General features: G+C 36.5%; 2 protein-coding genes across 2 annotated transcripts; one reads left to right on the top strand and one right to left on the bottom strand.

The window, feature by feature from the left end:
• The first annotated feature begins 2,259 nt into the window (after positions 1–2,259).
• LOC108675647 (apolipoprotein D-like) lies at positions 2,260–14,405 on the top strand. Its single transcript, XM_018163675.2, has 6 exons — positions 2,260–2,318; positions 10,685–10,790; positions 11,776–11,863; positions 12,757–12,947; positions 13,724–13,792; positions 14,173–14,405. Exons 1-6 carry the CDS (start codon positions 2,311–2,313, stop codon positions 14,278–14,280), a joined length of 570 nt encoding a protein of 189 aa, XP_018019164.1. The 5' UTR covers positions 2,260–2,310; the 3' UTR covers positions 14,281–14,405.
• Positions 4,645–6,000, bottom strand: LOC108675646. The gene is made up of 2 exons (XM_018163674.2): positions 5,943–6,000; positions 4,645–5,549 (listed from the first exon to the last, which is right to left on the bottom strand). Exons 1-2 carry the CDS (start codon positions 5,956–5,958, stop codon positions 4,873–4,875), a joined length of 693 nt encoding a protein of 230 aa, XP_018019163.1. The 5' UTR covers positions 5,959–6,000; the 3' UTR covers positions 4,645–4,872.
• Positions 14,406–14,719: the final 314 nt, after the last annotated feature.

Genomic DNA, 14,719 nt, shown 5'->3' with positions numbered 1-14,719 from the left:
CAACTGGATGCAAGTCCTGCTAAATCAGACCTGAAATAAACGGATATGGACAAACTGGGTTGCGCCCCGGCTGTAATTACTCCATTGATCCTAAATGTGACGACAGCAAGCTCGTTCCCTATTCTACTGCAGTCCATTTTCAAATGCAAAGATTATTATAGTAAAATTATTAAGTAAAAATGTCTAATATGATATTCGGTTGGTGTGGATGAAATCATATTTGCTATTCAACCAGTAAACATAGGGCGACAAGCAGCGCCAATATCTTGTATACTGAAATCATCTCGTCTCGTCTGTATGGGAAAATAGGCGGCATTGTCAGCTGCCACTGAGATGTTACACCGATAAATATAGGGTACATTCAAATTGTTGGCCGGCAATAAAGTCTGTAAAAAACGAATTGGACGGCCATAATGTCGGTAACTGGTTCGATGCTATCTTGATATTAGAATAAACTATCAGGAGGGTCTTCAATTATTTTGTCAAAAAGCGGTAGAGGGTTTGTATTATTTTTTTAAGGGAGCCAATTTTTGAATTAATGGGTCGTTGGGGGTTTTTCAATTTAGATTTTTGTTTTTTTTTTTTTTGGGTTTTGAAAAGGTTTTTTTTTGTTTGTTCTTGCAAAAACCTAACGATACTATTAATTAATATAAACAATCAATACTGCGAGATAGATCTGTGACGCAACAGGTGAAAGCGACGGTCTGAAATGCAACGGTCTGAAAAACAACCTCTTCAGCAAATGTTACGTAATAAACTTGGCCTTGAGTTTCCATAATGCTTGAAAATATCATTTAGTTTAATAAAAATCGCACCCAATTTTTCTGTATCAATTTTAGGAATGCGGCCATTAGTAGTAGAAGGCAAAATCCTGAAATAATTATCTCGGCAATACCATAAAAATTGTTTACAGTTCAAAGCGATTGTAACCGGATTGCGCTATAAACGAAGTGCAGATATAAAAACTGCATCGGAATTTCTTCATTGATGCGTCAGTACCATTTTTTCAAATAAAAAGTGCTCATTATTTACACGGCATCAATTAATTAAGTCAAAGGAAACTTTCGTATATGCAACCTAAAGGTCTCCTTTGCATAGGAAATTTGATGCCAAGCAAGAGGGCTTCCTTAACAGAAATATAAAGTGCGAATGAAAAATTAAAAGGAGTTTAAGTTGTGGTAGAAATGTGAAATACATTGTTTACTTTGTGCAGCTCAGAGTAAATTAACTTAACACGTTTCTAACATATTTCCCATTAAATTTATCTGAAACTAAATCCATGTTTAACTATGCCATCGACCATCAACCCGAGTTCTAGAGATTCAATGATTTAAACGTAATAAAGCTTATAAACGACTGCAAAATAACTTAGAATCATTTAAACACCGTTTAAACACAAATACACTAAAAAATTCTCAAAGGATGACTTTTCCGCTTGTAAATGGCAATCAAATTCACAAGTGCAATGATATTTATATTTTCTTTAATTAATACGCCCCATGGATTGCCCTGAGGTGCTCCACATGCGCTATAAAATAACAAATAACCCTAATGAAATTCGGGGACCACCTAGGCTTCGGCAGAATAATCACTACACTCGGCGCAAAGTTATTTTGAGTCTGCTTGGCCACCAGATCAAAATCAGTTTCTGGTCAGAATCTCCTATCAGATTTTATAGTCGCCGGATAGTAAAATAAGGGTTGGCCGAGCCTAGTCATACCGAGCTAGCAAGCTGCCCAGAGGCTGCCAATCAAACCCTGAGCCGAAGAGGACAAAGAGAAGCTGAATTACGTTCTCCCCGAGTGCTGGGCGGCCCTAATGCAGGGTCGCTCACGCCTCTAAATTTTGTCAGGGAATAAGTAGTAGCCAGAGAAGCCTATTTTCCTCCCACAATTATAGATTACTTGATAATTACTGAAGAGGATAATTTGTAAATTAACTCAATTCACTGAAAACCACAGAATTCAATGATAAAAATAACGTCATAATCATGCATTTAATTCAGTTTTTATACAACTGCAGTTAATTTCCCCCTTTCAAAATAACCAACTTTAGAATCAGTTCGTCGAGAAATTTTTTAAATCAATTTGTTTTCTTATTCTATGCACAATGAAAAATATAATTATCTTGCACAGAAGCACAGTTCAAGGCTTTTCGCAGCCAGGGCACTTGTGATAAGTACCTGTAGCAACAAGAAATCAGTTTTAATCGAGTCCTGAGAAATTCATCATGTGATGGATGGCAATAAAAGCAAGAGACCTGCAACAGCATCACAGTCCTCATCAGGCAGCATTCGTAAGCATCACAATCATGAACGGGTGAGTAAATTGTTGATTTAAACAATAATGTTGCTATAATATGAGGAAGTCGACCAGAGGTTGGCTTCCCTCTAAAAAACGCTGATAAACGGCATACTCGTGAATATTTGTTTAATTTTAATCAAACCCAGGCAAACCCAGAGGAATAGAGAGTAAACCGGAGATGGTGTTCCTAAAACCAGTCCTGCATCTAGTTACAATAATCCTTTCTATACATAATTTGATTTTATTAAAATTGTTATATATTGATTAAGATACGAGGTGAAAATAAGACATCAGGCAATGGACATATTGAAACAACAAGGTAGAGTTAAATCAGGCAGTTAAATTTTATAGTTTTCGAACATTTAGCTACACTGAAGCCGCTTAAACTGAACATTTAACTACTGCTGATAAATATTCATGACAAACTATAGTTTACCATCATGGTCACTCAAATTTTTAATTGAAATTATTCATTGAACTGAGTGTCACAAAATTTTATTAAAAACCATCAATTTATGGCAATTGTGGTTCATGTTCTCGGACAAAGCATTGACGTATTAATCTTTTGTGTCTTAATTTTATAAGATATTTCGTCATATTTTATTTGAAAAATTAAAACTAAACAACAATTCCAACTAACTCGTGAACACGTACGGGATATGAATGATTTAAAGTTACCAATGACGGTAAAACTAAAATATCTTCTACCCTGGCAACAACAGGCAAGGATTTTTAAAATGGCCAGACACCACTAAACACCTGCTCTCAACTGTACTATTAAATTCAAATCGTAATATTATTTACCTTGCTAATTATTAGCTCAATAAGTAAGATAAATTAAAAGCAATACTAATACATAGTATAGGAATTAGCGGTGCTAGAAATGCTTAAAAATCATCACCTCCTACAACGTCGATCAGTTCACCATGCAACCATTTATTTTTCAGTGCAATCTCGACATCATTTAAACTATTTTTTAGATTGTTATAGACTGCATCAACCTTAAATTAAAAAGAAAACCGTACGCCATATATCGGCTTAACCTAAACCTTACCTACCCTCTTCCGTCTGATATAAGATTTCCTGAAAAAATAATTTTTTTCTTCTTTCTATCGTGTTACTGACGATGCAATAACATCATATCTATATACTTTTTTTCATTTTGACGCATAGTGAAAAAATATATAACATGTCACCCAGGGGGAACATTGGTCACCAGAAGGCAGTAATATAAGTGTCACTCTTGAGGAACATCAGGCATACATACAAACATAAGGCACTATATTTTAATTTGAACTAGATTGTTATAATATGAGGATGGATAAACAATCAGGTAATGACAAAAATGTACTGTACCAAGATTCTCTGACTTGAAAACATACAGTCCTTTTTATTCACGTTGGCACTAAGTTCAGTTTGATAAGTTTACTCTCGATGGTAGGTGGCAAAGAAATTAGAAGATACTGTTATACAAAGATTTACCTTACACTTCTTGCATGCAAATCTAGTTTTACCGGTACATTTGTCGTTTTTGCACCTGTTTCTATTTTTTCCAAAACAGGAAAGATGCCAATTTGGTCAAAGTGGCCAATTTGGTCGAAGACGTTTGGGGGTTGAACTGTGACTTTCCTCTGGTGATGGCCTTCCACGTTTTGCTGGTCGTGCTTCACCCTTCGCTGTTAGTGCACTAGCAACCGATAATTTGAAATGAGCCAGCGGTAGAATATCTTTTCTTTGAAGGTTCAAATCTTCAGCATCCCTTTTGTATAGTTTCCAGGAATTTATTATAGACATGTCGAACATATGAAATACAAGTCTCATATAGAACTTCTTACATCGCAGAGAGATTCTATAAAGCGCTATAAGACTATCAGCCAGGTCGACGCCTCCCATGCATTTGTTATATTTCTGAATAATGTCTGGGCATGTCACGTCTACCACTTTCTTCTGTTTTTTTGTCATATCTCTCGACAGTTGTTACTGGGCAAGCTCTCGCAAAGTTCGACACAATATTGACAATTTTGTTGACGTGCCACTTTACGTAACTAATTTCGCAATTACTTTGCTTGCAAACGAGCTCTTCATATGATCCTCTACCCTTTTTCTCCAATGCTTTGTCAACTTGTTTGCCTTTCGCTACACCTGGTAGTCTTTGAGTTCTAACAGTGCCACAAGTCCATATTCCTCTGCTGGCGAGGTGATCCATGAGAGGAAGGCTGGTGAACCAGTTGTCGAAGTACAAGATATGATTCATTTGTGACGGAATGACCTGAGCGAGGTGAAGAACAATGTTACGACTTGGTTTGACGTCAGGAATATTCGGGGCGTCACCTGGTTCGATCTTACTCGTGTATGGGATGAAGTCATGTATTATTTCTTTTGTGTCAGCCAGAACAAATATCTTATATCCCCACTTATGCGGCTTACTTGGGATGTATTGCTTCAGTTGGCTTCTCCCTTTGAAGGGAACAAGTTGTTCATCAATGCATAGTTCTTGCTGCATTGGAATTTTCTGAAATTTTTGTCGAAGATGTTCAATCATTGGTTTTACTTTGAACATTTTATCACATTAATTTGCTATTTTGCTGTTGTCACTTATGTGGAAGTGAGTTTTAATTGCTTCAAATCTATTCCTGCTTATCACTGTGGGGGCCACGACCATGAAGTCATGAAGTTTACGGCACCAATGCATTCGTGTGTCAGATACCTTCATTATAGAAAAATACATCACGAGGCCAATCCACTGTTCGAGCTCATTCTTCGTAAGCCCCAAGGGTTTATTCACATTTTTTTGCACAGAATAAAGGTTTGATTGTTCGACAACCAGTTCTAGAAACGAGTCAGTAATGAAGGACTTGAAATATTCGTACGGATGTTGCACTTCATGGCAGCAGGGTTTGGTCCCAGTTGACAGCTGATATTCAGGTTCTTGAGTGCACCCACCGTCTTTATTGTACCACTGCGGGGCTAAAATATGCCTCTTTGTCCGTGTAGCTCTGGACGAGGCGGTGCTTTCATCGGCCTGTAGTTCCAAAACTACAGTTTCATCGTTAGGAAATACATCACTGGGCTCATCATCATGATCCTCGTCTTCAATATCTAATTCAATTTGTTCAGGAGGAAAAGTTAGCTCCCCAACTTCTTCATCTTCTCCGTCACAATCGCCCGGACCATCACTGTCAATAGCTGATTCTTGTATTTTCATTGCAGTTTTTCGCCCATAGAATGAACTTGGTTGAAAAATATCTGGAAATAAAGAGAAAGTGAAAATTTGAATTGATTTCGAGAATACGGATTATATGTTTTTTATGTACATCCACTGAAATTATTTCATTGAATTATAATCGAAACTCAATGCATTTTATCGTTCAAAAACTATGTATTCACCTGAATGAGCATGCATATATAATATTGTACCAAGCAGTTTTTCATAAATGTCACATAATATAATCACCTGACGGATGTTCCTCCTCAGTGACAGACAATAAATGTAGTGGAGAGCCTGATGTTCCCTCTCAGTGACAAACAATGAATTATACAAAAAAAGTTTATTGTAAAGTTAAAAGAGAAACCGAATACATCAGACATAACCTAGATTAATGAGAACAGCTTATAAAAATTCGCAGCATCATAACTCACCATTGTTTTCGTCCATGATTAGGTAAAGATGGCAAACCGAAGAATAATAATTGTCACACCTCCGACCCTTGAAACGTATAACCATCCACTGAGCGCGAAACCACTTCCATTGACGGTTGCTGCCGTGTACGACAACTTTAACATGTCCTCTACAGGGAACAACCGTCGTCAGGTCGCTACAGTCAATAACTGGCGCATAACTTCAATATAAAAGTTATGTTCCCGGACAGTGACACGGGGCGGTAGAGGGTTAAATAGGGCAGTTAAATTCCAACGACATTCGAACGTTTAACTTAGTTGAAGCCGCTTAAACTGTTGATTATATTTTCATGACAAACTATATAGTTTATCATCATGGCAACTGGAATTTCTAATTGGAATTGTTCATTGAACTGGGTGATACAAAATTTAATTAAATACTTCAAATTTATGGCAAATGTAGTTCATGTTCTCGGATAGAGCATTGGCATCTGAATCTTTTTTGTCTTAGTATTTCACCGGCGTCTTGACGAGAAGTGTATTTTATAAGATATTTCGTCAAATTTTATTTGAACAATCAAAACTAAACAACAATTCCAACTGTCATGTGAACAAGTACGGGATGTGAACGATTTAAAGTTACCAATGACGATGACACCAAAATATCTTCTAATCTGACAACAACAGGCAAGGATTTTTTAAGTGGTCAAACACCGCCAAACACCTGCTCTCAACTGCACTATTAAATTCAAAATCATACATTTACTTGCCTTGCTAATTATTAGCTAAATAAGTAAGATAAATTAGAAGTAATACTAATATATAGTATTGTTAGTGGTGCTAGGAATGCTTGAAAATCTTCATCTCGTACAAATTAAATCAGATCTCCATGAAACCATTTATTTTTCGGTGCAAACTAAACATCATTTCAACTATTTTTTAGATTGTTAGGCTGCATCAACCTTAAATTTAAAAATAAATCGAGTACACCAAATATTGGCTTGACCTAAACCTTATCTACTGCTGATTTATCTGCTTCAAATGTAAAAGTTATTATTTATATAATATTATTTTTATAATATTATTATTTCAAGCTTTTCGTCAGAAAGGATCTCACGCAATTCAATTCGAAATGCCTTGGTTATGGTCTAAGTTGCTTATGATAGGGAGTTGTCAGAGTTACATGCAGTTACGTTTACGAGTAGAGTATTTCTTCGAGTTTTAGCTGTCTATAACAATGAAAATATTCTTGTGTTCTAATCTATCAATAACTGGCATTCCATTTATTGGCATGATGGTTCAGCAATTTCAGCATTTAATTACATCCGTATTCCTTCAGTAAAGAATTAAGCAAACAAGTATTATCAATAAAATGTAGGTACAGAATTGATTATTTTACTAGAAGATATAGAAAAGCCAAGTATAATATTGTCATTCTTGACGGTCATAATTCGATCACGGGTAAGGTTGAATTAATTAATTTTCCTGGCGAAGAATTTTGGGCAAGTGCGTAAATAGGGTCCTATATAAGAGTGGCTTCAAGCTTCTAATGTTGCTGGTTCGGTACTATGCTCAAAAAAGATGATAGACACGATAATGAAATACCTATACAATAAAATCCGGTCGTAAATCAACATTAAGTCATACCGAAGAGGCGATGTTGTACTATGTAACGAATGTACTATTTCTATGTTGTACTATAACGAAACGATGTTGCGAGAATTGCGTTGCAATTAGGTAACGTCTAAATTCTCATTTTGGACTTCTATTATTCATGATTCAAATGTCGTGAACGGAGGCTGTTTCAACATTGTTTCAACCAGATAATGCCTACTGGAAAGCTGGCGTTTCTAAAGAAATGTGAAATTGATACAGCGTTTTCGCTCATATGCAGTAAAAATTGTTTTGCAGCACATCGGTTAAAATACGGCACACTTGACATATCGTATTAAAGTATCACTAGCTTCATATTAATGTTTACATGAAATATACGAGCTTTGACACATTAAAATTATGAATACAATTACAATTGAAAATCAGCCCCGTAACATAGGATCAGTCAGCCCTAAGTATTAACTTCGATAAAAAGTGGCATACGTGTTTCGAAAGTTCAAGAAAAGAATTAAATAAAATTAAATTAGGAGCGCCGTATTATTGACGTATGCCAAAATGTATAATAACATCACTGAAAGAGTAAATTCCTCCAAAAAACTTCAGGGCCGGGGGCTACTCGGAAATAGGGAACGCCCAGGACTCGGGGAGCACGTAAATCAGCTTCTCAATGTCCACATATTGCTCAACATTCAGATCCCAAGTTAGACTTGTAGGTACGAGAGCCTGTGGTCTCGACTCTGGCGGTTACTGAGCGATTCACTTGGGAATCGTCCCCGTATCCTGGGCAGCTCTGGCCGAGTCTGACAATGTGATAAAAAATCGCCCCCTCCTTACTCCGCAGTGAGAAGAAGGGAGGGGCAATTGAATTTAAACGTGATTTACTATCAATGCTCGTTTCTGTAACTCGCTGAATACAAAGACCATAATGTGAAAACTCAGAATAGTGGGTAATAATGCTTGTGGAAAAAACTATTTTCACCCACAACCAAAGAAATAATGCAAAAAGTTGCCGCTATAAGCAACTAATGATAAATCAAACAATATAAGTGTTGTGTAGTCTTTGCAATGAGGAACGAAGCCATCCTTTGATATTTTTGGAAAAATGTACCTAAGCATTGTTAAATGGATGAAAAATTAAACGATGACGCTATTAATTATCGATTGTATCGAATTATATAACTGATAACGGCTTTCAACTCAATGCAACCTTATTGGTAAGCATTTATAGCCATAGAGAACATGCATTTGTGGACATACCCAGTATATAGCATTGTAATTGACATCGGTAAACAGTGATGAGTTTTATTAATATGAGATTAAATTACACTTAGCTCTCCCGCAGTCCTGTGAAAGAACAACCCGCTGCTTCCAAGTCTCGAACGCGGGTCTAGACGACGTGTAGCATGAACCTCTAGCAGCACACTACGACGACGCGTGTGCTATTCATAATTTTTAAACCAGCTGATGACTATGGACAATAAGTAAAATTTTCCTTTCTTGAATATGCATAAGATAATTTTCAGTTTCTTCGAAAAATACCATAGTTTATAAAAATACACAGTTAAAATTAAATACTTTCCTAATATTGATGAAACATACGCATTATCTTAATTATTATGGTTCTTCGATGCTGTGAAAGATTTGCTCGCGTTTCCAATATTCGGGAAAACTGTAGATAATCGCGATTTTTCGTTAGCCTTCCAGAAAACGATTTTATTTAATATGGGAGGTCCGAACAGTGGTATGCAAATGATTTACAGAAGGTATTTTTTATCATATCATATTGTGATGTCGGCGCTGAAGAGTAGGCCTAATGTGGCCAGTCGCCGAAACTTGTATTTTTCGTGAATAGTTCACAGATGCAAAAACAGGTTCTTTGACCGGATCTTTCAAAACTGACGATAGTTTGAAATAGCTACTAGATTCCACCAGGTTCGAAATGGTGCTAGGCAATTCAAGTCTTAACACATATTTCTGTATAACTTTTTCTAGAATAGAATAAAATAGAATAGAATAGAAGTATCGGCACTGAAGAAATAGGACCATGTCCTGTTGCCGATTATTGTACTTTTCGTGACTTGATTCCGCAAGGGATCCGGCCTCTTGAACCCAATTTTTCCATAACTGACGATTGATTGAGATAGCTGCTGAACTTATTGCAAGGTCCGTAAGCTGCTAGGCATTTCAAGACTGAACATATGCTCCTGCATAGCTTCGTCTAGTCTGTTCTTGAAGGCGTTCATATTCAGAGCGTCAAAGATGTTGTCAGAGAGGCTGTTCCACATGTCGGTGACGTGAAGCGAGAAGAAATATTGTCGCATGGATGTTTTGAGATGGATGAGAAGAAATATTGTCGTTTTTGCCATACTATCAGGACACAATATAGGCGGCAAGGCAATTCTGACTATAGTAGCTGATTGCGATCGAGTGGCCAAGCAGGCTCAAAATAACCTTAGAAGCGAGTCAGTCGCATAGCCTAAAGCATACCTTAAATTTTGTTAATGTTGATGTAGATCAAACTTTATGTTACGATAATCATCACAGAATTTACATGCGTAAATAGATAGAATTCAAAAATTAAACTAATTATTCTTTCTGTGCAATTGGAAGAAATTTGAAAAGAAAAATTTTTAAGGGAAAAAATTTTCGATGATGTCTCATTTTGAATGGAAGTGGATACTTTAAAACAAACATATTTGAGAAGAACGCAGTTATGGTTCTAACTGATACCTCAGAATACAGACTAAAAACTGCTCCATATAACTTATCCGTGTGAATATTACTGATACTAGATTTATGTCAAAAACGATAACTGAAGACATTCAGAAACAAATTTTCGTTTGATTTTTTTTTCAACCACATAATCTCTTCCCAAGATATCTTCAAGATATCTTCTTGAATTTCGACATTCAAATTTTAAATGTTCTTGAGCACAAAGTGCGAACGAGAGGACATTCTGGTTAAAAAAATATCAACATGAAATCGAACCAGAGCAAACTACAAGCAATCCTTCAACCGATTGATATACCTTCAAATTCATTACGACGAAAAATAAAATTATAATTTGTTTTTCTTAGTTCAGCAATTTCGTTCTTCACAAAATTTTTTTCGTTCTAAATGTGTCAGTTTTCCTCTCACGCACCGCGCAGGTTCTCCGCTGTACTCCTGCTGGCCGTGGCCGGTCTGACGAACGCTTACCTCGACCAGGGAGTTTGTCCAGACTTCCAGAACATCGCTGCGTTCGTAATTCCTTCAGTCAGTATTTATGGAGTATTATGTATATCAAAAAATGTACGCAAAAAGTTCATCTGAAACTCAAAATATCACGAAATCTTGTTAATGAAATCCCGTAAGGTTTTAATAAAACATTGCTAGAACTTATTCTTCACTTTCAGCAAGGAATATAAAAAAGAATTGTGTGCTTTCTTAACGTCATATGCGGTAGCAAAACAGACATAGAGACAAATTCATTTTCATTATAATTCAAAACTCGCATTAAGGCATTGCTATATGATGAATAATAATAACTAGAAAACGTATTACAAGCGCTCGATCGGAATTCTAATTCTGAAAATGCCAAAAATACTTATTTTTTCTCCCCAAGTTCAAAATTTTTTAACACGGTCTCTTAAAATTTACGTGTCTTCAAGACAAAATTAAATTTCCACTCGTTCTCTTTTTCACAAATAGTAAAATATTATTTTCGGGAGACTTCCAATTTTCAATGCTTCGTCACTTCAGATCCCTGAATTGTAGCTTAAGAGATATTCTTGAATATCCTTTTGAAAGTAAAGAAACTAATTTCTTCTTGTGTGCGAATACCAATTAAGTTGATAAGAATTATATCCTAGGTGCGTTAATATTTAATTATAGGTTTATGGATCAGAAAGCCTGGATGGATGAAAACAAAGGTCCCATATCTGTTCATAATTGTGTAGAATTGAACTGTTGTTCCATTACGTGAGAAGAAAGCTTAATGGATACACAGAAAACCATTATAATCTTGAATTTCAAATTTGTACTCATTGAAATTTTCATGACTTTCTTGCATTATATTCAACGGGCAACTTATTTATTATTATAAAAATTATTTCCGGAGTTATCGACAAAACCAGAGTTCAAAGCCCGAAAACCCAGAAAATCTTAACATCAAATTAACCTCAAACATATAACGAGCATTGATCAAATCAGTTCGTCAAATCAGTACAATTTGCAAATGTTGGTTTCCATAAAATTTCAGTACATGGGACGTTGGTTCGAAGCTCACAGGTTCCAAGCCGGGTTTGAAGACGGGATGACGTGCGCTACCGCAGATTACGCCGCAATCGGTAGGTAAACCTTCTTTAAGGAAATTTAAATAAAAATTCTGACCACATTTAAAACCGATTGGTTCATCAAGAAATTATTTTTGGCATTCAATTACTGCATTTTTCTGAGTTCCTAATTTGAATCATTTATTATCCTATATAAAGAAATCCGTTAAACTCCTGGTAGTAATTAATGGTTCAAAATATGTCATAAAATACTCAGATTTTTTGCACATGAGTGGCTGATTATCATTGAATTTCAAATCTAATAATTTCAAAATTAATTATAGAATAATTTCACTGGAAAACAATTATTTCAGTCCGAAGCCAAAGATCGCAAAATGCACTACATCAAGCAAGGCTCCTGAAAATATATACTATCACAACAAGACGGATGCCTAAGTAATTGTGACTTATAATTACAAATAATTTCATATATGTCCTGATTCATCAACACCTCATTTTCAACGAAAATCTACAAATTACTTGAACCAGCCTAATTTTAGTAATTTATTAGTCACATCAATTTTCGAGAACCGATTAATGCAAATGAACGACATGGCAGCAGTCCATTCTCGAAATTAATATTCTATTGCATTCACTTCGATTAATTACGCGTCATGAGTTTGTCTATTATGCTCGTCATCCAGGTCAATTTTTCATCTGAAAAAATATATTTCTAAATTATCTAATCTGCTTGCGATTCGTCATTCTTGGTCTCGAAAATTTATCACACAATCTTAAAAAAATATAACTCTACTCACTGCAGTGAGTGACAGAGAACGCATTTTCTCGTCGACGAAAACGTGGTCACGGACGGACAGACGAACAGACATAACGAACACAATAGCGCCTTTTTTCCATAAATGAGAAAATGCGCTAAAAACCTGAAATTGCGGAAATTTAATCTCAAGACGACACGACGATCTCGGTCACGAACTCCGCCGTTCTCTCCGACGGGACGCTGGACGCGATAAGCGGTACAGGATCGGCCACGGGCGTCCCAGGTCAGCTCATTGTCCAATTTCCTGGTGAACCTGTCGGCTTCTACAACGTCCTGGCCACCGACTACGAGACCTACAGCAGCGTCTACTCCTGCCGCCAGGTCAGTGTAGGGTCAGTAGCAGGCTCACTTCATGTAAGTGACAGTCATGTGTACTTCATATCAGTAATAGAATCACGTATCTTAATGTCAGTAGCAGAATCGCGTATATTAATGTCAGTAGCAGGATCATGAACCTCATGTCAGTAGCAGAATCATGAACCTCATGTCAGTAGCAGAATCATGTACCTCATGTCAGTAGTAGAATAGCAGAATCAACCCATGTCAGAGCAGGATCGTCAAGTCAGAATGGTTTAGGTAGTACTCAGTTAAGTGTAGCTGCCGTCGCTGTCATAAGGCAGCGAAGAGATAGACGCGCGATTGATACTTAGAGTCTCTCATAACTGCTTTGCTCGGCTCTGTGCTGCTCAGCCCATATGTATCAGTGCCACAACAGTGCCGCTTTTCTGCTCTGCCGGACTATTGGAGTTTTTCTCTATATTAGTTCGGCTCTGCGGGCTGTTAAATTTTTTCTTTATATTCGCAAATTGGCTCAGCGCTGCTATAGAGATAGCTGGCCGGTCATTGCATCATGGCTCTGTCCGACTAAATTAGGCGTCAGTCTAGGCTCAGTATTTTGGGTGGGGCTTGAAGGGCAGCCCTCTGAGCAGTTTATAGGCTCGGTGGGCATGGCCAAGCCCACTCTTGCCATACTTCGCAGCCTGGCCTTCACTATTATATTTGAACATTCTCTGAAATAATTAATACTATATTCAATTTATGTCATCCGTGTGGCTATTTCTTAGACTGCATCAACGAAGTAACGAATTCTTCCGCAGATCGGTGACTTGCGTGACCAGTACGCATGGGTGATGTCCCGCACTGAAGAGCTTGACGCTGACTCGCTCGTGAGTACACGTTCATAATGCATAAATAAATGGACATAGTGCATCGATAAATTTATTTTTTCAATTACAAATCAGTGCATAAATAAATGGACATACTGCATTAATGAATTCATTTTTATTTAATTACATATCAAGCACTTGCTCTACTCATACAATATCTATCCCAACCAAATTCTGCGAAATTATTTCATCGAAAGATACAACCAAAATGCAGGTATGACATATGAGGCGCCTTTCGAAAGAAAGTACCAAAAAAATTTTCTATAATTATTTGTTCGCTCGCAAGGTTATACTTCACTCTACTATAATACATAATTCTCTCTAATATAAACAGCCGATAAATGTTGATGCAACTTTCGTTGATACGAAAATCTCAACAGGCTGCTGCGCTGGACGCATTCGAGTCTAACGGCATCGACACGTCGCTGTTGCAGGCAACGCCACAAGGCGGTGACTGCATCTACGCGCCCGTTCCTCCCAAGATATGAAGAAAAAAATACAGAATTACCAAGGAAATTTATGGATACCACATTTTCTCCATATTGCATACAATTTAACTCATTGAAAGAATATGCATACACGTACGAATATAAATCAATTTCAAGCAAAGTGACAGTTGATTTAATTCTCCCTATTGATTCTCAACTATTAACTTAATTTCAACATATCAACTTAGCTTCACATATTTCACTTTAGTGCATGGATCGGCAAGTCATAAAGATTTCAGTTCGATGAATTTATACCACAGTAACAATTAATTACCTATCACATGCCGCTTTTCCGCGAATTAATTAAAGGTCAATGATATTATCAATTAAATTCTTCCAAAAAATCCACATCGTAATAATAGGTTTTTTTAAATTTCACACAACATGTTCCAAAACAAACTTTTTGATAATTCAATACCTTTTTTACAATACTAGAGGA

This window comes from Hyalella azteca, unplaced genomic scaffold (genome assembly GCF_000764305.2).
Source record: "Hyalella azteca isolate HAZT.00-mixed unplaced genomic scaffold, Hazt_2.0.2 contig1224, whole genome shotgun sequence".
In the NCBI taxonomy this organism is placed as follows: domain Eukaryota; kingdom Metazoa; phylum Arthropoda; class Malacostraca; order Amphipoda; family Hyalellidae; genus Hyalella; species Hyalella azteca.
This window is presented reverse-complemented; position numbering and strand designations above follow the sequence as displayed.

What these genes read in the sequence shown, in the direction of transcription:
- LOC108675647 (XM_018163675.2), top strand. An exon ending in CTGCGTTCGTAATTCCTTCA is followed by an intron (nt 10,791 to 11,775) that starts GTCAGTATTTAT and finishes ATAAAATTTCAG; the next exon opens with TACATGGGACGTTGGTTCGA. An exon ending in AGCTTGACGCTGACTCGCTC is followed by an intron (nt 13,793 to 14,172) that starts GTGAGTACACGT and finishes AAATCTCAACAG; the next exon opens with GCTGCTGCGCTGGACGCATT.